This window comes from Epinephelus moara, chromosome 22, assembly GCF_006386435.1.
Source record: "Epinephelus moara isolate mb chromosome 22, YSFRI_EMoa_1.0, whole genome shotgun sequence".
In the NCBI taxonomy this organism is placed as follows: Eukaryota; Metazoa; Chordata; class Actinopteri; order Perciformes; family Serranidae; genus Epinephelus; species Epinephelus moara.
Genome location: NC_065527.1, coordinates 23,634,307 through 23,660,856, shown reverse-complemented (window position 1 = coordinate 23,660,856; position 26,550 = coordinate 23,634,307). Strand labels below are relative to the sequence as shown.

Here is a 26,550-nt window from a genome sequence, read left to right as displayed (position 1 = left end):
TAAAAAAATGCAGCGACAACACAGACATTTCATATACAACATACACAGACATATATAACAAAGACAAAGTGTCTCTCACTCCTTCCCTTCCTCTGTCTCTCTGTTGATGCTATGTGCCTAAATACAATTAGTAGCTTAAATAATTAAAAATATTGAAATAATTTTCCAGCACTAGATTTATTTGAAAGGCCATGGAAAATAACTTTTAAGTCCACCCACAAAGACTTTTTAATGGTTCTAAACCAAAATGGATTTAGGCCTACTTGATACCTTTATACTCATGTTATAGTTTTGTGTCCTGTGCTGCAAGCCTTTAAACCTCTGTAGCTCCAGTGCTGTGTGCAAACAGTTAACGTACAGCTCTGCTATTTATTCTGCATCATTTTTCATTTACATTTTGTGCTAAATATATTCAAACAGGGAAAAAACCTGTCTTTGCATGTTATTTTGATCACAGTCTGTCTTTATAAAAGTGCCTGTGACGTCTCAAATGTGGCTTTGACTTGCAAATGAACATGTTGCCCGTTTCATAGAAGATACTGAGATACATATCATGTGTCGCCATTCAGCCTGAAAATACAGATATGAATTTCCATATCGCACAGCCCAACACACACACACACACACACACACACACACACACACACACACACAAGCAGCACTACATGACATTAGAAAAGAGCAGAGAAACATAATTGCTTGTTAAGAAAAATACAGAGTGCAAAGCTAGATATATCTAGAGAGACAGAGCAAAACTACAACACTTCTGCAACAGAGGGAGTAAAGTACTGGAGAAGATACCGGTACTGAAGTCCAGGTAATTGTATCAGCTGAAATGCAAACAGCGCTCAACCCTAACCACAGCACAGACCCACTGCTTTTCCAAGAAACGCTGACCCAAGCCCCATTAGAAGAGATGCATTTCTCTAGGGGAGATGGGGTAATTTTAATATTACCTGCACTGGTCAATGACACTGATCCCATCCACAGCACATGTCTGATCTTTCACCCCATATCTCAGCAACAATTAAAGCCCCTATACTGTTTTTCAGCTATCTCACTGGTACCTGTAAATTCAGTATAAAGAGACACTGTTTTTTTTTTAAAAGTGTATCTAAGTTTTAACACATAGAGCTACGTATATTTATTGTTTCATGCAGTCTAGCACAAAAGTTCTGCAATAAATCATAGAGGAATGAAGATGGGATTTATTGCAGGGCTGCTTTATTAGACTACATTACTTTCAGCTAGGTGTGAACTGGCAGCGGAGCGTACATTGCCAAAGGCACAACTTCCAAAACACTTTCCCTATAAATGGCTCCATGTTGAGACTTTGCTTCTTTTGTTTAAGAGTGAAAACAAGCGTGATGACAGATCTCCTCAGACAATATTCCCACTCAAGCAGAGCCAAAGCTAGCGTGCGGCCTTGCGATGTCCATTCAGGGGCATGTGGCCACTGGTGCCTCAACCCCCACTCCCAACTGCCCTCCCAGCCTCCGATCTCTTTGTCGAGACACAGAAGTCACACAGTGTGATACCAGTCCAGCTAATTAAATGTGAGCCGAGAGAAAGAGTGGAATTACTGTTACAACAATGCAGGCATGGTGCATGGGGTTGGAGCAAGGGAGGGAGGCAGTGCAACTCTGTGTGTGTGTATTCATGTTACGGAGAGCTGTGGTGTTAAAAAGAGCAGCTCTCCTGGGTGTGAGAGGATTCAATTATAGATTATGGGAGTGTGTGTGTGTGTTGGGAAGGGTGGAAGGGGTAAACACAGAGATTAAGCGAGTGGAGTTGAATGGGTTATTAGCGGATAAAATGAAGGAGTCGGATAATGAAGATTGGGCTGAGACTTGAGAGAGCGTTTTTGCCACGTGGAGGAGATGACGGGGGTAAAGAGACACGGAGGAAAGGGACGAGCAATAATGAGATACAGGAAGGGAGAGCAAGGTGGGAAGATCAAGTAGGGAAGAAGCAGAATGCAAAACACAGCTCGAGCAAAAACAATGGCAGAGACAAAAGAAGACAAAGACAATTAAAGGTAGAAGAGATAGAAGAAAGACGGAGGGGAGGAAAAGAAAACGCAAAGACATATGTGGGTAAATGAGACTGATAATGGGAAGCAGTGGAGCATGGCCGGGATGATTGTTTTTCAGGGCCCCTGCCAAATAGAATGGAGGACGTGAGAGGTGGTAGGTGAGGGGAAAGGGATTTTTCGATGGCACTGCTTCGCTGATGACACATCACCTTAAGAGGAAGTGATGGCTGCTGCGAGGAACACCTGCCTCACTTGGAGATGTATTGTCCATACGCACAAGATGACAAGAGGCCATTATAATAGCGCAGAGACAAACAGATGTCCCTAACACACCCTAATACACATTTCCTGGTGTGAGACAAATGGTTATGGTGACAGGTTTTTTTTTGGGATGAGTCCTGAAAAGTTAAGTGGTGAATTTTGGAGACTCCTGCAGAGTTAAAAATGATTTCAGATGGACATAGGAGGAAAACACCTCGGATGTATTGGGAGAAAAAAACGCAGTTGATGGGAAAGGATGAAGACTCTGTTGTTAATGTTTAAAGGTGCCAAATGTTCCTTAAAAGGTTTTGTAATACCTGCTGTGAAAATAAGAAATGTACCTACTAGAGATCAGTTAACTTTACCTTCAGCTGCCCCACACCCATTAACCTTTGACTAACTGGTTCATTTTTAAGGAGACAAAAATGCAAAATGACATTAAATACAAGAGGCCTCTCCTTGTAGTCTGGCACTCCATTGACTCAGTGAGCTTTAGCACTCCATTCCAAAGTGCTAACCATACAGAGGTGGTAAACTTTAAATGTTTTATGACATATATGAATAATTTATTGTCTTTTGTTTCATTTTCTGGTGTCTCTGCTGACTTTTTTAACATGAGGAAACCTAATGCCCACTGCCCACCCTCCAGTCTAAGCTGGTTAGCTGACATTAACCTTGACCACTCTGCGTTGCACATCTCTGGGGTTGGGTGGGAGCTAGCTAGCACCACCACTTATTCACATTTACAGCTAGTACTGCTACCAGGACAGAACTGCTTTAGAAACATGCTGGCCATCCGCCGCTTTTTCCACAGGTAGCCCCGATGACTAAGCAGCTTTATTTTGACCTGCAAACCCCCTTTAGCAGTTTTAGCTAATGCATGTTAGCACCACTAGTCATGCTGCAACTGCTAACGGTGCTAACAGAGCAAAGGATGCATCCACACTGGCGCTATTTGGTCCGTTTTAAACGAACCCTGGTCCGCTTCTACGGATGGTTCGGTTCGTTTGAAGTGGTGTCAACGCTCATTCGAACTCTGGTGCGGACTAAACAAGCGAACCCTGGTCCGCTTGAAAACTGGGGGTCTCGGTTCACTTGCAAGTGAACCCTAGTGCGGTTCGCTTACAGTGGGAAATGCAAAACGGATGATTTAGCGAACCAAAGAGAGGAAGTGACATAGAGCGCAGTGCATTTTGGTGTTTTTGTGGTGACCAAGCCGGCCGAAGGTGATAGATTTCTGTTTTCAGTCCTGGCCAATCGATGAGCTGGGTTTTCTTCTTCCTCGTGCTTTTTTTCTTCCTAGTCAGTGGTCGTTTTAGGAAATACCTCCCCCAAACGAGCAGCTGTTGTAACTGCGTGATGTTGTCCAGGCGGCTTGGTCAGCTTTAAAAACTGCAGTGTGAAAGTGAACCAAACCAAATGAAGGTGTGAAGTTTTTCCCCACCCAATCGAACAGAGTCCCCCGGACTATCCTGGTGTGAATGCACCCTAAGAGCAATAACATAAGCCTAGTTGACGATGCTTAAGGGGATATGCGGCTCAAAATTGGGCCCCTTGCTCACCAGGGCTACCTGGGGGGACAACGGATACTGGGCACAATGTTTCCACAGCAACACTGTTCGGTCGTGATGGCGTTACTAGTGGCGATCACTGAATGAGCACAACACTACCTCCCTCAAGACCTTGCTGGTGCGCAGTGTAGTAAACAGAGGTAGCAAAATGAACCTATAGACCAACATGCATACACAGTCAAAAGGATTCACAGCCGTTAACCAATTATGTTTAAATGTTGACATCTCTAGTCTCGCTACCCATCTACACAAAGAGACTGATGTGACAAATTATGATTTGGGCGTCATGATCTGCCATGATTTACTCATTATTCTTATTAATATCATTTTAAACACCATTTGGGAGAGTCAACATCGCATGTGAGCAAGAGTAATCTTTATCTGACAGAAAAAAAAGAGTAGAGAGTACTTCTTCATAATGCAATTCAGTATTATTTCATAATGCCGTTCATCCGGATTTCAATGCAGAGACAGTTCACCTGCAGTTCACCCTCTGCACAGTTCACTTGTCTGCAGCTCTGCAGAGTTTGCAGTCCTCGTTGCCCACCTGTCTTAATATGCCTCACATCAACTAAAATTCCTGACATCCTTTTGTTCCTTTGCTCTCTCAGCAAAAATTTCAATACAAAGTAAGTTAGCAAGGCAAAGTGTCCTGATGGGTGTCCGTATTTGTTTTGGTATAGTCACATGTGAGTTTTCTAGTGTCACCATCTTATCATAAATTAAATGTTCAATGTGTTCAATGTTGATGGATGTTGGTGGAAATGGTCACGTAGGTGGAGTTGCGCCGGGTTTTTTACCTGCTACACAAACCTAATCTTTATAGCATGTGGCTGCGTGTCAAGTTTACTGTGTGCATATTGAGATTTGCCAAGTGATAATGCAGCTGCATATGCAAGGTTTGGAAGTGTACCCTATATTTACTGGAACTGAATTAATTAACTGGATCATTTTAACTACAGGAGGCTTTGATGTGATTGATTTATTTTAATGTGAAATGTAAAAACATCGACAGGGTTGCTCTGCTGCGTTGCATTGCCTCTGGTTATCATTTTAATCATTTTTAAAGAGACTGCACTTGTTATGTTTTTCATGGGTCTATGTAGTTTTTACCTGTTGGAGGGCTGTGGAGCCACACCTAGAAATAAAGTGCCTGCATGGCATCTGTGGTCAGTGTAGCAGCTTCAGCTGATTATGATCAACACGCTCTGCTGCGGGCATGCTGCAGCAGATGTGTCACACCGTATCCATGCCCTTTGTATTTCAGCCATTGGTCTTGTTGGCCTCAACAGTCTCAGTGTCTCTTCCTATGTAGGGGTGATGCGATATACTGGGATTGACATAATGATGACAACCACAATATTTAAAAAATGAAATATTAACATACACATATGACGATATCATGAAAATAATCCAGCGCCTCTTTCTTTCCATTCTTGCTTTGTCCCCCTCTCCTGTATCATGTGGTTGCCTTTTCACTATCCATTGAGTGCAATTGCTCTTTTTGTACATTCTTTTTACAGCTATGGTTAGAGACTCTCTCTTTTGAGTGTAATTTATTTGCCAAAAAAGAGACAAAATGCACAACAAACAAAGTTAAGGATGAATCATCAGATGACAAAGTGCTTCATGCAGCAGTGATATCATGATAGTATTTATTTTATTTTTTTTTCATTATTATTATCATGAACACTTTTGGCCAAAACTGTGTATGGAAAATCTGACATCATGTCAGCACTAGTTTCTAGTTTAAATTACAGAGTAAACAGATCAAAAAAATGTTTTCTAAAACTCTCTGAACTGCCAGTGACTTCAAATTCTATGTGGTTTGTATTTTCTATAAATGCATTTACAATAAAAGCCTGTATACACATGAGTACATAATATACATTTCCTCAGTGTGTTTGGTTGCCATATGTGCACTGTATGTGTAAGGATGTAAACTCCCCCATTGACACTATCAGCTGTTTGGTTTCACTCTGCTGAGCTGGCAAACAGACACAGAGCCAGGTGTGTTGTATTGGTACTTAAACTGTAGACACAACAGCCACGCTCAGCCAGCCACCTGGACACCAAACTGTAGGTCACTGCCAGATCAGGGATGGTGAACGCGAGTACAAAAATGCACCATAGAGTTGCCCGCAAGCTCGAGCCTAGTGACTAATACTACCATGAAACCACATGTGGACATGCATCCATGCACGATTTGACAAAGTGACATAAGCGGGGATGGCTGAATCCTCGGACAGATAAAAGCTCCTTTCCAACCCCGCAGCGACTGTACGTCCAAGCTTGTTAGGCTGTGGCAAACAGCAGTGAGGCAGGGCATGACGAAACACCTGCATCACTGCTTTTACCTGGATGAAAGCTTCCGCCATGCAGCGTGTTTTTATGCTCAAGCATAAAGAGAAATCGACACCTTGAAGGTAAAATGAAAATTGGACAAATAGCCTACGAGCTACTGTTATCGCTCGCTGCCTGTGGCAAGCATAATGCAACTCTTTCCTGTTCACTTACTGAAACAACTCGGATGAGGACAGTTAGACCATTAGAGTAACAGTTTTCCTGCTCACCAGCCTGTCTAACGTAAGTTGCTATTGCCTTTCAATAAATGTGTGTGAAGGTTTTTATCATTGAGAAGTGACATGACAGTTTAATTATATATCAACTGAACCTGGAGACAGAAAACTCTTCATTTTAGTGTTCAAATTAAAACAACTTCAAATTAAAAATGGAAACCAAAAGAACTAAGTGAAGATAAAAAGCACAACATTTTGATGCTGCTTCTCACTTTCAACCGCCATTTTCATTTGTCAATTGGCGAGCAGTAGATCAAGAGTTTTGCAGCGTCCATGACAACAGCTATGCGTTTCATTTAAAGTCACTTATTAAGAGATGTCTTTATGCACACACAGGCGATGTGAATAACATCAAGGGACAACCTCGATATCCGTGTTTACTAATTAAACATCCGTGGCGATCAGGAATACATGCCATTGCATTTGTTGTGTGGATGGTTAATGCTTAACTGTAGCCTGAATCTGTTCCTGTGTGCTGTGCAGTGAATCTCAGCTAGAACACAACGTTTATACTGAATGCTGATGAGCAACATCGTATGGCCTCAGAATACATGTCTGCATAAATGTGGGACTCCTGCGGGTCTTGCTCTGTTTCTGGCTGTGAGGGTACTCTTTAACAGCTGCAGGCAGTCATGTTTGAACGCCGCGGGTATAATGAAAAAATTATCAGTGTAGTTTAAATAAAACTGGGGCTTTATTTGCCCGTCTTATCTCGGTAACTCTGCTACACTTGATGTGCACGAGACATGAATGATGCATCTCCCTACAACTATGCAGCTACAGTTGGTCATCAGATTTCATTGGCTTATTTGCATGAGTCTCCTCTGGTTCCAAAAGGCTTGTGGCATCCTATCATGTAATAATCTTTTCTAGTAAAACCCAAAGCTTCCACACTAAGAAAAAATAAAAGTCACTCTCCAATGTAAGCTGAGCAGCAGGAGCAATACAAAGAAGAAGACAGAAGGAGGTAGGGAGAGGAATAAAACAATTATAAAGAATAAAAAAAACCTTGTAATTTCTGTTCTTAATATTTGTCTGATGTATCGTTTAAAGCCAAAGATAAAGATAACTAATGACAGTGTTGACTACATAGCATCAAAACTGGAGGAGAGTCAAAAACTAATGTTTACAGCCAAGTATCAAGATCTCAGTTTTGGTTAATTTTGCTTTAGACAGTCCAACACCCACTAGCTGCTTAAAAACTGCTTGATTTTTAAGGGGGAAAAATGCAAAATGACATGAAACACAAGAAGCCTTTCCTTTAAGTCTGATGTTCCACTGACTCACTGAGCTTTAGCACTGCATTTTAAAGTGCTATCCATTTAGAGGTGGTGAACTTTGAATGTTAGGTGTTGTTAATGTCTTCCCTTTTGTTTTATTTTCTGTTGGCAAGGCTGTGAATACATGGTGGCTACCCTTCGGTCTACCCCCAGGTAGTCCTGGTGAATAAACAGCTTCATTTTGCCCTCTTTAGTTAGTTACGTTAGCACCACTGGCTGTGCTGACACTGCTAACTGAGCTAACAATTAACCTGGGGGCAGATAGGATGGTGGGCACAATGTTTCCACAGCCACACTGTTGGGTTGGGATGCCGTAACTAGCTGAAATCACTGAATGGCCGGCGCTGCTAGCTACATTTAGCTTCCACCAGACCTGGGTGGTGTGCAATGCAGTAAACTGAAGGGCAGCAAAATTAGCCTATAGCTCAACATGCGTTACTGGTCAAAAATATTCCCGACAGGCAACTGATTAACAGTAACCACTGACATGCCCAATGCCAATTATATTATATTGTAGTGTCATTGTAGTGTCATTCTTTACTTTAATATTTCTAAAATTAACAATATTAAATTTGGACTCCCTTTAAATGTCCATATTCATTTGACACCTGCTCCTTCAGAGGTTAACTGTGCAGGTGTGAAATTCTTTCACAGTGATGACTGTAATTGCTTCCCTGTAACCTCTTACCTTTCGCTGCAGTCTACAGGAACATGAGGCAATTTTGTTAACAGAAATCATTTTATAGACTCCTTGAGATGACGGGGTATTGTATAAATAAGAAATATGCCCACAGCGCTGTAATGATAGGCAGTGATATTCACACGTTTAGTGTATCTGCAGTTCTTCTCCCAGTATGTTCTTCATAACAGAAGAATACAAATGTTAGAAACCCATGTCTGTCAAGTCCAGAACTGCCAGCATGGACGGTAAAATTGTCTCCTAATGGTCCAAAATGCAGCAGCCTGTCTAGCCTTTAACCAGACAGAAACAGCTCGTGTCACTCAGCTTTTTCCCCAAAGTAACCAACCTTGGTTCAGAATCCCTCTCGATCTTCAAAAACTGCACTTAAGCTATTTAATGCACCGACGAGCCTTATGGCACTTGAGTCAGGTGAAATGTGGAACTGAGGCACTTTCTCTCAAAGGCTTCTCCTTGATCTACTGTATCTTAAATGCACATTGCTTTGCAATTCATATGAGTATTGCGCTTCTCTTAATCTGCTGATGTTGACCTCTTTAATGTCAGAAGAAACCTGGTTTAACAGAAGGAGCTGATTACTTCAACCGGTAAGCTCGAAATATTCTCTGTCTCAAGTTTCCTTTTCACATTTTCATTATTTTTGGCCAGGTGGAAGCCTGGAATGTGTGTATGTCTGTCTGTCCGCAGCTGAATTCTAATTTTCTCATGAATTCTGTTCTGGCATTATCGCTCTTATTCTGAGTTTTAAAATAAAAAATGAAGCATGTATAACTGAATGGGTACAGCTCAATACAGAATGAAAAACTCCTCAATACTTGTCAAGGTCAACTCCAATAACGAGAAGGAAGAGGGATGATGAAAAAACTGTTTGCAAAGCCAAGCTCTTCAATTTCACACAAAGACAAGCAAGCACACACACGCGCACACATACACACACACACACACACACACACACACACACACACACGAGGCATTCATAGTAAGATAGCTGTGGGGCTGTAAGGCAGCTGCTGATGCAACTGAAAGCAGTGGACACACTGAGGTACAGTGAAAAGTCTGTTTCATACATCCTGCAGCCTGAAAAGCTCTTTCCTTCCACGGACTTTGGAAGACCATTGCAAAAAAAGTGCACTGTGGTCCCTGCAAACATCTCTCTCCTTGTCTGTGGAATGTATTGGTTCTGTTAAGGTCTTCCTGCATAACCTTGACAAATTATGTTTTAAATCACTGAAGGAAAAATACTTTTGTTATATACAAAATAAATCTGACCTTGCTGACAACCATGAGCAAATTCAACAAGGTCAGACGCTCTGTGGCAGGTAACCTGCTGTATTTACTTGCATTTTTTTAAAAAAGGATGGTAAATTGGGAGGGGGTCCATTCACCCTTTAACCTGAGATCTTTTCAATTCTACCTTTAAAGGTCATCTTATTGTGAAGGTTTTACAGTGCAGCATGCTATTTCCTGGGCTCCACATGGTCCACAAAGACGCCCAGTGTGCCTTTCAAGCCTCTGGATAAATAATTCAACGTTTGAGGCCAAGTAAGATTGAAAATAGGGCTACACAAAGCCTGTCCCCTAAAACTGAACAGATTGACTGCTCACAATTGGGGTAAAAATACAGAGCGAGCACATGTTCAGATTTTATTCTAATTCTTAACAAAGCAGAATTTCAAACTGACCATAAAACAAAATATCAGAGGTGTATACCCACATCAAAATGACATGTTTATCTAATATCACATTGTGCAGAGCGTGCATACCCAGAGGTAGTAGGTGAATTGCAAGGCGAAGATGGCAATGCCTTCATTGTCAAAAGAGCCTGCGACGGAGCGAGAGATATAGCCAGGGACGATGGCGATGAAGCAGGCCGCCAGCAGCCCTGCGCCCTGGTTCCACAGCTCCCGCGTCAGCAGGAAGGTGGAGATGGCCGTCAGACCACTGAACACCGGTGCCAGGAAGACGCACACGTCACGGATGTGGACAGTGATGTGGAGCAGGTTGAGCACGTAGTGGATGAGGCCGGCTGTCACCATTAACCCCGGGTATACCTGAGTGAGGGGGTAGAGAGAAGGAGAGGTTGAGCAAAATATCGCATGGGAGGGATATCAAACGACAGAACATTAATCAGCAGTTATTTTGATCATCTTTAAAGGTCAAGTGTGTGGTTTCATTAGTTTATAAACACTTGAAAATAAGAATCGTTGTGTTTTTGTTACCCTTTTCCTCATCTTACTGTTACTGTAAAAATTTTGGACTATTTGAGAAAATAAATTTGATGACCTTTATACATTTTTAATGTTTTCTTGTGTTTTGTGAACCAACCAACTAATCAAATCAAGAAAGTAACTGGCAGATTAATAAAATATAATGTTTTGATGCATGCCTACACATGGTGATGGTAAGAGTGAAAACAACGTGCAAGATGAGAGAAAAAATCATGAAAGGTGCCACAAGGGAGAAACTATTTTCGACGGACACAACAGTACTGAGCATTACAAACAGAAGAAAGATAACAAGCTGCATTATTATCAATACTATTGATTGAGACACAGACTTTTACCTTTACCAACACACTTCTTTAGAGCCAATAGCTTACATCTAAGAAAAACAAGACAAGACAAATGATCCACACCTCATCCAGTCATCAATGTATATGCTGAAATTCAGGTCAACTAGAGATCTGCAGCAAAGGGGAGCAGAACCTAAATCAAGAATCCCAATACGTTCAAATAGCCTGTCTGAAACTTGAGATGTCATCAAGTATAAAGTCTGGAGCTGCACTACTGACAATGAATGGGAGCACCCTGTCGTGGACCCACATAATGTTTTTTTTTTTTTAATACCCAAATGAGCTTTATTGTATTGTATTGTTTTTTATTTCTGAAACAGAAAATATGGTGTCATCGACAACCCCAATTCATTGTTTGTGGAGCAGCTTCGCACTTTATCCACAATGACATCACAAATTTGAGTTTTAGTGCTCTAGTTTGGGAGAGAGTTCTTCATGTTTACAAATACTTGTGGATTTTCTTAGCCCATAAGAGCAACATGTATGAATTTTAAAAAATGGGCGTAGTTCCCCTTTAAGACATATTTGTACAGCCAACTGATTTGTTTTTTCCATTTGGCTTGTTAAATGTCCAAAAATAGATAAAATGCCCATCACAAGTTCTCTGAGCCAAAGGTGGACTCTGAAATTCGTGTTTTGTCTGACCAGTGGTTCAACAATGGATGATACTGAGCTTACAATTATGTTTAACAGTGAAACACAGCAGCTCCTTACATGTGAGAATCTGGAACCAGCAACTGTTTGACATTTTTTGCTTAATAAAAGACTTGTTGCCATGTAGAGTAGAGCGTTCCTCAGTGAAAAGTTATTATTAATTAAACCCTCCACTCAGCTAAAGCTGGGGCCTGAGCAGACGAGGCCTCGTGGCCCTGTCTTGTCTATACACGAGAGCAGATCCAATTAGGGCCCTGTGCAGTCCACTGACTGTCTGAAGTAAAAAACGAGGCTATGTTAAACGTGTGAGTGATGTCCCTGATGTGTGCTCACTGCAGCCGCAGTCCATGCTCTTTGCCTCGCCGCTAATAAACTCAGGTCTTCGCGTCTCTAATTAGCCGGTGCCTGGGAGACTTAAGCTTCATCAACCAATCTACTTCAATGAAAATCAACCATGTCTTGCCTCTCGGCTCCGAGGAGTGGACTCCGTCTAATGGAGCAGTATCCTGCCATTTACAAAACTACTCTTGTAATTATTAGCCATTTTGAACTCTGTGGTAGAGCCCAGGTCCCCAAAACATTACAGAGACAACTGAGATCAAAGCCTGCATTGAGTTTTGGCTTGATGGCGAAAAATGTTTATGCATAATTTATCAGCACTTTCCTCTAAATTGGCATTCAAGAATGCATTACATAGCTGTTCATTATGAAAATATCATTAACTAAAACTGTCAAAAGCTGTTAACAAAAAATGCACTTAAGTCACTGTCCTTATGGCAACAAAGACTGGTTTATTGTCTTGACAGCCCGCTGTTGTTATGGACTGTCACATTAGAGAAGCCTGCCTTCCTTATCTACAGCTCAGGAGAAAGAGCAACTGACACTCGTCCTCTGGGGATTCTGGGGAGGGTGGATGGGAGTGAAAGGGGGAATAAAAAGGGAGAGTGCAGCTGGACTGGTCTAAGCAGAAAGGCTCTAAACTGTCACATTAACCGATATGCGCTCGTCCGTCTTCCAAACGGTGTGACCCATCTGAGTGCTTAGAGACTTAACGCTATCATACACAATTAATGAGGACTGTCAGGATCATCTGTCTAATTTTGAATAAAAAAAAAAGAGAGGGGGACAGGGTAAGGATAAGGGTAGGATCAGAGAATGGAGGCATGGCGGAGTTGAGAAAAGACAGCCAGACATTAGAGAAATGCAGAGGCAGACAGCAGGGGAGAGATGATGAAAGATAAAGAGGCAGAGGGGTTGGAGCGACTGAGGAGGAAAAGTGAACTATAGTGGATAAAAGGAGAGAAAGGGTACGTTAAACAGAGTGCAGGCGGGTAAAAGGTTCAATGCAACAGAACAGAGTCGCGGCATTGCTCTCGGGTGGAGCAAAGGTGGTTTTTATGAATTTCACCTGGAGCCAGAAGGGTCACAGACCACCTCCCCGCATGAGAAAGGAGACTGACATTGTTGCAATGTCAAGACAAGCTCCTGAAAACGAGGAGGGACTGTAACTTTGTAATTCATCAAGTTTTTCAAACAAAAGCTGCTGATAGTGTCTGCATTATGGGCTACGAAACACACTGCACCAGTCTGAGGTGAACCCAGCCCTTGTCCACACCCCTGCATGGTTTAAAAGCATAGGCTTGATGCAAATAAGAGCTCTCACACATTCATTTTATCATACCGAATGCAGTGTGGGCGTAAACTAAATGCCCTTCTTCCCTGAAGCCTGTCTATGTTCAGAAAATTATCTACCTCAGTCATGCAAACAAGTGGGATTTTGACAATTAGCCTACACAGTAAATGAGTGAGTAGCTTTCTGTTACTCCAGCAACTACCATCGCGGTGCCCTTGAACAAGGCACCAAATTATTCTGGCAACCAATCCCGCCTTAGCCTCTTATATAAAAGATACAGCAGGTAAAGTCTGAAATGGACGTAAATCTATCACTGAGCCAGCTGGCTGAACCTCTGCAGCAGCTCTATCGGATCTTCTCAGTGCATCAGTTCTGAGATCTTGCTCCATTTTACATAGATTTGCATGTTGGAGGGAGACATTTGCATTTAGTACGGCCAACAGAATGACCCATCCACCTGCTTTTGAAATTCCTGTGAACCCTATGCGGCAGACTGTGACTGTGTGAATGTGACCGACTGACCATCTGGCACTAAACTTCTTCCAAGTCAAACGTGGGCTGTTAACGGACCAAGCCAGTTAAATAGAGCAAGGCTGGGAAACTTCTATATTTTCAGATGCCATGAAAAGAGCAAAGCTAACAATGTATTAGTTTGTTCCTCAATACTTTCTCACTTCCCTCCTATGTTTGTGGTTCTCAGCCTCAAACCCAGTGTTCATATACACATACAGAAAGCTGGGCACTGTAGTTTCTTGAAACAGAGGTTGAACAGTAGACTAACTATACGGCTACCAAGACTAACTAAGACGGTTTTGGGGAGTTTTATTTTGTTTCTCTTGAATTTGAATGAAGTATGCTTTATAATGAGTTTAAAACGCAGTTAAGCTAAAGTTAGTCTTTGTTAGGTGAAAGAGAGAAACTTGTATTGGTGTAAAAAATGTGTAAGAATACAGGCCAAAATGGCGTTCTCAAACTAGTGAGTGTGACACAGTTTGAAGCCTCAATGATATGTGTTGTCACCATAATAACAATCACCATTTTCAACAGTAAACAGTTACATGTCCTTTTTACGCATTTTATTTCCATGCCGAAAACTCATTCGGAAATGTTTAGTGATGCAATAAATCAAGTGAGAAGTAGGATCAGTTTCTCATAGACTTGTATACAAGCCTGTAGGGGTGGGGGAAATTTCCGATTCTTAGATGCATTGCGATTCGGACGTGGATGAATCTGAATCGATTCACAAACGTCCAAATTTCGATTATTTAAATCTGTTAATTAGAGTAATACAGAAGGTTCTAAATAATGCGGAACTAAGAAGCGTGGTACGCATCATCTCTGGGACACTTTGTGATGCGCACCTGGAGCGAACACGCCGACACGCGCACAGAGGAAAACAAACATGGCTGACCGCCACCCACCTCGCCGTGAGATCCGAACAGCTCCTTCTAATTTAAAAGCAGACGTGTGGAAACACTTCGGCTTCTACAACGTCGACGGCGGAAGCGAACTGGACAAGAGCCACGTTATATGTAAGCTGTGTCGTGCTAAAATAAAAAACTTTTGCAACACAACAAACATGAGAAGTCATGTAACTCGATTCCACCCAACGGAGGAGTCAGGGAGACGGCAGGCTGTTGTTGCTGCGGCTACTAGTGGCGCTACCGACCAGAGAACAATTGAGGAAGCAATTAGAAAGCTGCCACCCTCATCAGAAAAGGCGAAGCGAATTACGAAGGCCATCGCGGCATTTATTGCCAAGGATTTGCGTCCTTATTCCGTCGTAGAAAATCAGAGATTTCAAGCACTGCTGCATACACTGGAGCCCAGATACACCATCCCATCCTGACGCTATTTCACCGACACGGCCATCCCGACACTCTACAACCAAACCAAAATAGAAGTCATAGCCTCGCTGTTGAAGGCAGGTAGGATCGCAGTTACATGTGATGCGTGGACGTCTGTCGCCACCGAATCATTTGTTACTCTAACTGCACATTTTATCTTGTGAGTTAAGATACCTGTTGTTACCTTTGGTTCCGTACAACAAAGTTGTAACTTTCCAGTTTGCATGCATTTCCATTTATATGTTTAATAAAATATAATGGAAATGAATTCAACTGTTTCTTATTACAAATGCGCTGTTTTTAAAAATTGCAAGTGTTGACAAAAGGTGTGAGACAAAAAGAAATGTGTGTTGTGAAAAAGTGCATCAATATACATAAATTAAAGATGCATCAATAATCGTTTTATAATCAAATCGTAGCCCCTGAATCGTAATCATTATCGAATCGTGAGGTGCCCAAAGATTCCCACCCCTACTAGCCTAGAAATCCAGACTCAAATCTAGAAAGATTTTGAGTCTGGTCCTCACCGATACACCGTTCCTACCTAAACTGCAGTGAACTAACTGAGGCATATTAAATGCAGCTGCACGCAATTGGATAGCACGATAGCCAATCAGAGCAAAAAACAAGGTGACGTATTTATTGCACTAAGCCCCATTGGTATATTATGCTTTTATCTTATCCCATCGGCAAAACGGCAAAAACATCCTTCCTGGAAGCGAAGGCTTCTAGGGCAGTCTTCTGTTCCTCTCTCAAGGAAAAAGATAAGTGTAGTTGGCTTAGTGTTTCTTTCAAAGCTAAACTGAATGGATGCGGTCCTTCGGCAGCTGCCATCTTGGCTGTTTACTTTTCGACTCCTACGGCGCAGCGCTGTCTTCATCATGTTATGCCCGAGCCCACCTCTGTCAGATAGACTGATCTGATTGGTCCGATGGCGATTCACCGGGCTCTGCTTGTTGGGGCCAGATTCCTATACAGAGCAAATTCGAATTTGCTGCTCCTGCTGGCCGTTAGCAAGAATGCAGGTCAAGGCTTTTGGGCACTGGCTTCACTCTTCAGACCTGGGAAATATTCACATTTGGTGTGCAAGCTGGCGAATATGGGATCAACTTAAAATAAACTATAAAGCTCATGTTCATGGTAATGACAGAGTGTGTCACCCAGTGCAACACTGTGGTTCATTTTTTGGACAACAATGGTGCTCTATGGCACAGAGAAATAGTCTATAACAAGCGTTGGCTGCAAACCCAATGCTTACTTAGTCAGATCAGTTCATTGTTCATGTTGACATTAACAAAAACATAAATGTCACCAGACTTCAACATCATTTAGCAACATTTTCCTGCTCTGAAGCCACAGCTACTCTGCTGTGGTGCATCTTTCTCCAGGACAGTCTAATTACTTTAATTAGGTTGGCAAAGTGACATGTAAAGCAACCCACTGGTTCCAGTACAGCACATTAGTTGATTCCAATATTAACAATATTGTCCCCCTTAGTGGCGCTGCTGTGGACGCAATCATCCGCTGACCCTGTCCAAGATAATGGTGCATGACGTAAGGACAACATGACTTAAATAATTGCTTGGTAAATGCAGTGCAAGTCATATCCTGGCCAGACAATCACTCCTCAAATTATAACCACTGAAATCGCTCTGCTAACACTTTTTGTAACTGCTCAGTTTAACACTTTCAAGAGAAGAAAACAAATATTGTATAAACTAGGTCTCATACCTACGTTTACTTTTAACCTGCCTTTGTTTTACAGGCATTTTAGTAATAGTTTTTGTTTTATGGTATTGAACTGTTTACTTATTTCTCATGTTATACAGCCGAATAAAGCAAAATTTCAGTCTTGACTGAGTTTTATCTGAAATGAAAATGTAAGCCCTTCTGGCAGAAAATGGACGTTGAGGGGACAGAGTTAATATTCATAAAGAGAAACGATCTACAGATAGAGGCCAGTTCTGCTAGAGACGAAGTAATACATTACACTGATGTACTGCTCATCACAGCGCCTATTGTCCTCCCACCTCGTACAAAACCCAAGCTCTGATAAGGCGTAAGCTCTCGTATGTCCTCTATTTGCAGATTGGTCTAGCTTGAGGGTAGTCTGCCGAGCAAATTAAAATATTTAAAGTAATGTTCAACCGGAAAATGAAATGACTTTAAAGTGAAACCAAATTTGAGCAGAGAAGACTCGCTATAATCTTCTTCAAATGAACCATGTGTGAATTCCCCTGCAGTTTTCGGTTGGTTTTTTACTCATACATTCATGAAGTGCCATTACAAGTGTAGAGGGGAAAGATGTGAGCTTTGTTTGCTTTGTCGGCTTATTTGTATGCAGAAGACAATGCATTTTGCAGCCCAGGGATCTTGTAAATGTCATGAAAATTAACTTAAAACTATACGCCTTCCAATTCCGATTACCGGTCTAATCATGAGTTTCAGCCTCCACCCGATGGGTACAAGGCCTAAACCAAGTATCCATGTACTGTAACAGAACAGGCTCATCCATTATAACAAGCTAAGCCTGTCATATGCAATTACCAGTAGCTGATGGTAATTGCCTATGACAGATGAATGCTGATGGATGGGTTTTGGATTCCAGTTCCTTGCTTCTCTTGTGCAGTAGTGAATACTATATTCAAACATCAGCATGTAGCGTGGCTACTGCTTCTGCCATGCACCATCTGCTTGGTGCTGTAATGATAACGGCATCTGATAGCAATGCACAACATTAACATGCCTCGCTGTCTCAACTGTGCAGAGTAACTCTCCAATCAGCCGACAAAGAGACAATAAGAAAGAAAGATGAGAAAAGAAAAGAGTCACGCGACAGGCACCGAGGGCCAGGCTCTCTCCCAGCCTCTCAGCTGAACCCAATAATGGAAACACGTTGGGAGACATTTCCACATTTATTTGGCACTGAGGGGCTGGATTATGTAGTCCTGATGCATCATTAGCTAGTGCAATTACAGCTCAGAGTGCAAACCTGGCGGTTCATGAAGCTTGGTCAAAAGAACGAAAGCAGGTGGGGTTGTTAGAGAGGGAGATGGATAGGCCAAAGGTTTTTACTCACACAGGCCTCACAGTTCACAGGATGCAGGGCTGAGAAGATGAGGTCGGGAGAAGAAATGCACAGAGGAATGGGGGGGGCGGGGGAATGGGAGATAAATTATGAGGAATCGGCATGTTGTATTTTTCACTGAAAAGGGTCAATGTTTCACAACAATCGTTGCTGCTGGTAAACAGGGAGGCCATGGCAGCCGAGGGGAATCTGTCAAGTTAACAGCTCACTGTTGCTACTGGATTGTGACTTAAATCCATGCTGCCCGGTGGAGGCTTATGGGGCTCTATGGTATCCCTGCACTGCCTTGGCTAACCCCAGATAACCCCATGCTACAACCCCCCAAACACACACACTCAGCAGTGAGGATACCCATGACAACAGACTGAAGAGCTGCTTCCCATTTATTTTGCATTAACCACTAATGACGGCATAAACACTGACAACATATCAATATCAATGAGTAATCCTGATGTGCTCATGAATATTAACAGCGGGTAAAGACATATCTCCTCTTTATCCATCTGGTAAGAGATGTTGACTGTCTACATGTCCATATTTATTGTTTGTTTTCTGGGTCTGGTGAAGCATAGGTACCTCAATATGATTAAGTATGATTTAAAGCATAATTTGATGCCTGACTGTACCCACTGATGGTGCTGACTGCAGCCAGTTTGGTGCTGTGATTATCCTTTAATTTAAAAAGGATTGAGACTGCAGATTTCGCAAATTCCCTACAAATTCCTGCCATGGCTAATATAAAACTTCTTCCACCCATCCATCCATCCATCCTTTTTTTTTGCCACTTAAGTAGGTCAAATTCACAATGGCAGTATGCTAAGCCAAGTAGCCCTGATTTCTTTTTTTCCCCAGTCAGCATCTCTTGGGGGATCCCAAAGCATTTCCAAGCCATGTGGGATGTGTAATCCCTCCAACATGTTCTGGGTCTGCCTGGGATTTTTTCCCAGGTGGACAATCCTGGACTATCTCCATAGGGAGGCGCATAGGACCCTTCCTGATCCAAACCGCCTCAAAAGGCTCTTTTTAAACATGAAAGAGTCACCCTATCCCAAAGAATGAGCCCAGAAACGTTCTGTGGAAAAACTAATTAAAGCAGCTTGAATCTGTGATCTCATTCTCTCAGTCACTACCCAGAGCTCATGACCACAGGTCAGAGATCAACTAGTAAATCCAGAGCTTTGCCTTCAGGCTGAGCTCCCTCCATAGTTGAGTATAACACCCACATTATGGGAATTCTGTACAAATTTGCCCATCAATCTCAGGCTCCATCTGACCCTCACTCATTAACAAGACCCCACCTGAGCCAGCAACTTGGTCCCAAGCTGAAGGGGGCAATCTAGAAGAGCAGTATGGCCTCAGACTTTGAGTTGCCGACTCTCGTTCACACCGTTTTATAGCCTGATGCAATGCAAGTTAGTTCACACTAGAGGTCACAGTCTGTTTAAAGGGATATATCATCAATTTTCAACTAGCTTACCATCTTTCCAGCACCCAGATCTCCCTGCTCATCTCTGGTTCTAGAGCTACTGCTCAAACTACAAATTGTACTTGATTTTTTTTTATGCCTGCCACCACTGACACAAAGAGTATAGAAGCAGATCAAGAGAGAAAGTCCCCCTTTATCTGAACTAAAATGTTTTATGAAACATATTTTAGCATTTTCTAAAACTGTAATTCGAGATCATTTGTTACCAGCCGGCCGCCATATTGTATCCTGTGCCAAAACGGACAGGCGTGCATTACGTTACCTTCCAGCAACATCTATTCGTCAGGTGCTGGGTTAGGTTTTCTACCTCTTGAGCAAAAGCAAATGCCACAGCCCTATACTCCTCAATTTACTGGATATGCAGCAAGTATTTGTGTCTTTCTACTGCATAGACGGCCCAGTTTATGAAAAGACCATCATCACTTACAATATTCTACTCATTATTTTCATTGACGGCCAAAGAGTACAAATCTACTGATAATAGGATGGGGTGAATGTCATGTTATTCCATTGTGCATGGACTCTGGGATCAGCGCTGTTATGTACACAGCAACACAGCCTCCATTATGACTGCACTGGGGCGCGCGTTGGAAAGCTACCATGGTGACGAAGCAGAGGCAATTAAAACAAAGTTTCTAGAGTGTAGCGTTCTGGAGAGTTGCCAAAGTTTATTAATAAATTACGTGGTATTGGATCAGTGCATAGACAGCCTCCCGTGCATTTTAGGCAGTCCCGGAGGCATTTCCAATATTGGTATCGGTGTCGCCTGGAAAACTCTCTGCCTCAGCTGTGCCTTTATATTCTACTTAGAAAATCATCAGGGCAAACCCTTGGCAATGTCATTTGAAAACATCTTCGACTTGTTGCTGTAGATGCAAACACAGCTCTCATTTTGGAGACCAATGATTGCATCCCTGGCACCTTGTATTCGTGAAGTCCTCCCTTACAAGACACCCTGTGGGTCATACGCCATTTTCAAGTACACAAAAACACAAATCAGTGGAAAGCTCTTTGACTCCTCCAGCAGTTTTCCAAGATTAAAGAGATTAAAGAGGTTCTGCGACCAGGATGGAAGCCGCACTGCTCCTCCTCAATCTGAGGTTCATCAATCGCCTGGAGCTTCCTCTCCAGTACCCTTACATAAGACCTCCTGAAGAGGCTGAGCAGTGTGATACACCAAAGAGCAGCAGTACACCTTTCCCCTCTTTTTCAGAGGTGCAAGCTGCCCCACACTGTCTCATCTCATTTCAATCATTTATTTTCCTTAACTTCACAAGAAGATTGTCTGCAAGTAAATCTGTACTCCTCTAAAGACACCCTAGAATTGCTGAACAATGAAACAAGTGAGGAAATGTTTAAAAACATGGCGCTTGACTGCATCAATTTGAGGAGAAACTTACTGTGCCACCAACAATCCTGCCCAAGGGGTACCAGGCCCTTTCATCAAACCAGTTGAGGAATTCGTAGAAGCCATTCGTGGTGAGATGGTGCGTTGATCTGTAATTGAACCTGAAGCAACAGAGGAAAAAGAGAAGAGGGCTGGCTGAGTATGAGGCAAAATAACAACCACACACAGAGAACAGACATCCATTTCCATTTATAGACCATATTTTGGCAAAATGTTATTGCTACTGACAGACAAGAAAACACTTAACTCTAGTAAAGAAAAGGTTATTTCATTTCCAGATTTTCTGAAGGCGGGCTGAATGGGTAAGCTGCAGAGACTTTGCCTTGTTAGAATAAGGAAGATAAAGCCTCCATTCACTATGTGCGTCTTTGTGCTGATGCCAACAACTCTCAGGTCAGCCCTCGGTTAAAAAATGGAAAGATGAAGGGCACTCACACATACTGTGGCATTTTTCAGAACAAAACCTGCTTATTGCACAGATAACTCGGACCGCAACCACTGGCATGTGCTGAGGTGACAAAGGCGAAAAGTGGGTCTGGTGTTGGAACAGAGAAATAATGACACAGAAAAAAAACAAACAAAAAGAAAACCCTGAGAATAAATATGAGGAATATCACAGCAAACAGGCCTTGATTCACACTGTAGCTGTGGTAAGCCGAGGGGGTTGGAACACTGTCAAGCAGCAGAACTAAAGAGCTGACACTGTTGAGAAGATTGCTGCCAAGGAGAACGAGGCAAATGTTCAGTAAATTTTCAGAGGCACCTTCTTTGCTGCACAGCTCATTAATGTGGGCTGTTTTATGGTTTGTTCAGAAGCCCATAGACCTCATGTAACACATCATGCGTAGAGACCCTATAGCAAGGCAGAGCAGTTTGCTAAAGAACAATTACTTGTTATGGTGGTCTCTAATAGAGACATATACCTGAGAGGACAGGCTATCATGTGCTCCTTTACACACTAGAGAGACTCTTTGATTCCGACTGCATCAAGTATAACAAAATCGTCAGCCTAAAATGCTACAAAATAATGCAAAGTCATGTTTATATGTGATTTAGTTTTTACAGCCTTATTTCTTTTGTTTATCTTCACTCCAGCTGCATGTGTGGCTCTAGTGCAGCAGTAAGAGAAAGTGGAGGAGCCTCAAAATGCTGTTTTTACCTTGCCTTTATACTTCTTCAAATCATGCATATGCCATCCCAAATTTGTAGGAGTGTATTAGCAAAAGCACTATTGAGAGGCTAATGCTGCCTCTAACATGGACACATCACATTTAAAGGGCCAGCTCACCCTGAAAATAGAATTACATATTTTTCCTCTTACCTGTAGTGCCATTTATTATTTTAAAATGTATTTATTTTTGATGCTGTGAGCACCACAAAGCCAAGTGCCATCTAGTTCCATTACATTCAAGAGAAGCCAGACATCTCTATGGTCATTATATCCAACGCTCAACTCACAGCAAAACAATGCAGATCGATAAATAGCACTACAGGTAAAAGGAAAAATATGATCTTTTTTAATGTGGGGGAGTTCAAGTTCGCTATTTCAATTACGCAAAATAGGTAGATATTTTTACATTGATCTAAATTGGAATGTGCATCAAAGTGCAGGATAAAACAAATAAACACGCAAGTACCAGATTTGTATCTATGAACGTGCAGTGGTAGTTAATGACAACTTTTAGGCCTTTGACCTAATCTATCTAATTTTCACTGAAATATCTTAGTTTGTTATGAGACATCCTACAACCAACACAGACACCAACAAATAAATGGGACCTTCTTGGTCAAGGTAACTTTGAACAAATACATTCAAGTGACACTGTAATAATTAAGGCTATGTTAACTGTGAACAGGTAAGAAATGTCAACACAAACACAAGCAAAAGCATTATGGCCTCATAAAAGCACGAGGAACAGAGATGCAGTTTAGATTCTGGAGGCACTTATACAGTTTATGATTGTGTGTGTGTGTGTGTGTGTGTGTGTGTGTGTGTGTGTGTGTGTGTGTGTGTGTGTGTGTATGCAAGTGAGGAGGAGAGGCAGCAGCAGAGTTGTCACAAAGCTGTTGGAGTGTGCGCCGCTTAAACTCGTGATAAGGACAGTGCGTTTAAAATTGCTGGCATGAGGTGCAGCTCATTAATCATCACAAGGTGCCTGGTTTTCTACCACCTCCGCATCGCACCTGAAGCCGGAGTTCTCCTCCCTCATGCGGGGCCTCCCATCCTGGCTCTTGTTTCCGGAGAGCACACGGTGGCCAGACATTAGTCATTTCAAACCCAATGCTGAGAACTGGTCTCATGTCTAAAAGATCCAACTTTTCCAAAAACTGATTTCACTGAAAACAGTTCCCTCTTGTCCGTGTAAAGACAAGACAAATTTGTTTATGTAATATTCGTGTCTTCTATACTGATAATAAAGCAGTCAAGTTCAACACATTTAACAAAGTGCACCAAAAAACAAAAACATTTCCATGTAGTGATTATCCAGTAACAGAAACAGGGGCGCAGCACCAAATTCTGGGGGGACTAAGTAGATAAAGAGAACAGCTAGAAAGGGTCTCATAAGGTCAGGAAATGACATCACTGTACTTTAATGCAGCCTTTAAAACCAGGAAGACACAACACTTAGAATATAATGATATCCAGCATCTAAAATGATGTCTAGTCTCATATCACGATTCTGATATTGATATATTGCCCAGCCCTAAATGGAAAGCAATCATCTATAATTGACTTTTCAAAGTCCCCATGTGACAACAGTTACCCATCACATTTATGACTCAATGGGAGCGAAGCGATCGGGAATTTGATGTGCAATATTCTCTATCCCTTGGATGAAAACACCAAAAAAACAGAAAAGCATAACATAACAGGCATTGTGCCTCTTAAAGCGATCTTGAAAAGCTATTGAGGAGCTGACATGAGTGTTTATCCTTGTGGCTCCTTGGGCAATCATATCACTCAACAACCTGAGGCCGAGCGGCCTGAATCTGGGCACAGTACAGCCAATGACAAACAAACCATCCAGCTGGAACGAAAGAGTCACACAGAAATGAAAACACTTCTGTTGTACTTTCATCTCAGTTTTCTTTTTGGCTGAAAAAAAAAAAAAAAATCACCTCAATTTTTACCATTGAAAAATCAGTCTTGCCAATCCTCCAAGCTGAATTTGCAATAACCAACCAAACTGCTCTTAAAAATCTGATGGTGGTCCAGACAATAGCTTGTTCGCAACCATCTAACAATTGGGACGTATGAAATTTAGATGAGGGGCAAGAAGTGATAATCAATTTACTGGGTGAACTGGATACAGAAGAATGTGACAACACTATAGGGTCTGATGAACCTACAGGTATCGTCAGAAAATAGAAACTCAGGTTGGATGTGATCCATACACAACAAAGAAAAGTACTTTTTCCCCACAACCGTTCATACAAATTACCTCGTCCTCTAGACCTCCAACGTTACTAACGTTACTCGCATGCCAATGAAAGTGTACAACAGTCTAGTGGATTATTACTATTTTGTGTGTGGTTGGGTCCACAACTCAAATGGCTGCTGTCTTGTTTTTGGCCGGGTAAATGTGCTTGAGGATAACTGTCTTTTATATTTCAACTGGTTACATGGATGCACAGCTGTCAGGCTAATGTTACTAGTTAACGTTAGCTAACTTTAACCACTATTTTCCAGCTACTACGTCAATTGAGATCTGGTGAAACGCCATTAAGAATCTGGGTTGTGGCAAAAAACATGAAGGAGTTGTTGCAGGACACATGAGTCATATCTGCTGCTGTTTCCAAGTGAGTTTTTGGCCCTTTTAACACAGAGATCGCACTATAGGGACGCTACGAAGTCCCTTATTTAAGCAGTCTTTGCATTTTCACACAGAATCAAACAATGGCAGCATCATGCCACTCCAGTGTGTGATTTTAGACAGCATGCCGGCATCTCGGAAGCAAAAGAGCCACAACTGGCGTGACATCTAACAAAACAGCATCAGCCTCTAGTGTGATATATAACATATGCATCGGCAGCGCTTTATACACAATATCAATGGCCTGAACATGGCTGTAACAATCATTTACCATCTCTGTTATGGAAGCTGATCTTATACTCTGCTCGGACAGTAAGGAGCTGCCAAATCTCATTGTTTTCCCAATTTGGAGAAATTTTCGGCCACTGTTCGTCTTCTTCGAGTTAGCTGCTAATTGCTACCAGATTCTTTTTAAATCTCCCATGGTGGGTCGCACGTCAAACAACTCGGCAAAACATCACACCTGTGTCGCCCATGATGCCGGCTACCCTGTTTATACTGATGTCATTTCGGTGCTGTTATTGCTTCTTATGCCGGTTTAAAGGCGAGACAACTCTGTCCAACCATTCAGCAATTGTACCTTTTATACAGAACAGCGAGGCGACATAACGGCGTAAAATTCCTGCCTTTAAGAGGCAGTGTAAGAGGAGCTTTTGTTTTTACTTCTCCCCTTTATGCCCTCTTTTCAGGACTTACAGTAGCCCTTGTTTTTTTTCCCAATCTAATCGATTGAAACAGCCGTGAACAGCACAAATCACAGGCATTTGTGCAGTGTTGATAGTCTTTGCCTCCAGTTGCCCTCAATCTGGACAGCACACTGATGTATGACATCTTATGCAAAGGAGCTACACTTTTGTTCTTCCATTCTCTGTGTCTATTTCCTTAAACACTGAGGTGTGCAAAGAACCATAATGTTACAAAGTGCAAAGCCACTGAGGCAGCCAGGTGTGACAGAGTTCTACCACAGTGGGACTGTCATTGCAGGTGGAACTGTCCAGCCACTTTCGCCTTATTGTTCTGCAGCTGTCAAATCTGTGAGGCAGAAACAAAGCGAATTCAAAGAAAGCATTCTAAAAGACAACTTTGCACGCTGCCAAGCCATATCCACAAAACCCATTTTCCAATGATCTCATGGACAGCCGAGCGGAGTGCTTTATCCCTGCCCTTGTCACGTTGATGGGGCGGATAATGTAGCTCTGCCAGGCACATTAGCAATTTAATGCATAGCTGCCAATATGGTCTCAGGCCACAGAGCACATGATGACTAGTGATGCCACTGCAGCACCTCCAACCACCAGCAAGTGAGCAGCACACTGTTAATACCATAAAAAAAATGAATTGGACAGATTACTCGGAGGATGAAGGGAAAATGGCCCCTATATCAACCCCCTCAGATAATATCTCAAAGCCAAAATGAAAATTAGGAGTGGCATATTGTGCACTTTAGATCACACGGGGCCCCCTGCAGGCATCATAATTCATTTTAATCAAGGTCCGTTTCACTGATTACCAGTTTCCTGTTGAGACAGGTCCGTCATCATCATCAGCATGACTAAGTGGGCTCCATTGCTGTTTACAAGCCAGTAATGCCTCATTCAGTATCGACCACATAATCAGATGC

General features: G+C 42.2%; 1 protein-coding gene across 1 annotated transcript in view; it reads right to left on the bottom strand.

Annotated features, from left to right (window-relative positions):
- LOC126384297 (dolichyl-diphosphooligosaccharide--protein glycosyltransferase subunit STT3B) overlaps positions 1–26,550 on the bottom strand; it is a 117,317-nt gene that overhangs the window by 48,319 nt on the left and 42,448 nt on the right. The window contains exons 2-3 of the mRNA XM_050035267.1: positions 21,107–21,215; positions 10,190–10,477 (exon numbers count right to left, since the gene is read on the bottom strand). Of these exons, the coding sequence (XP_049891224.1) occupies positions 10,190–10,477; positions 21,107–21,215 (397 nt within the window). The remainder of the gene's footprint in view (positions 1–10,189; positions 10,478–21,106; positions 21,216–26,550) is intronic.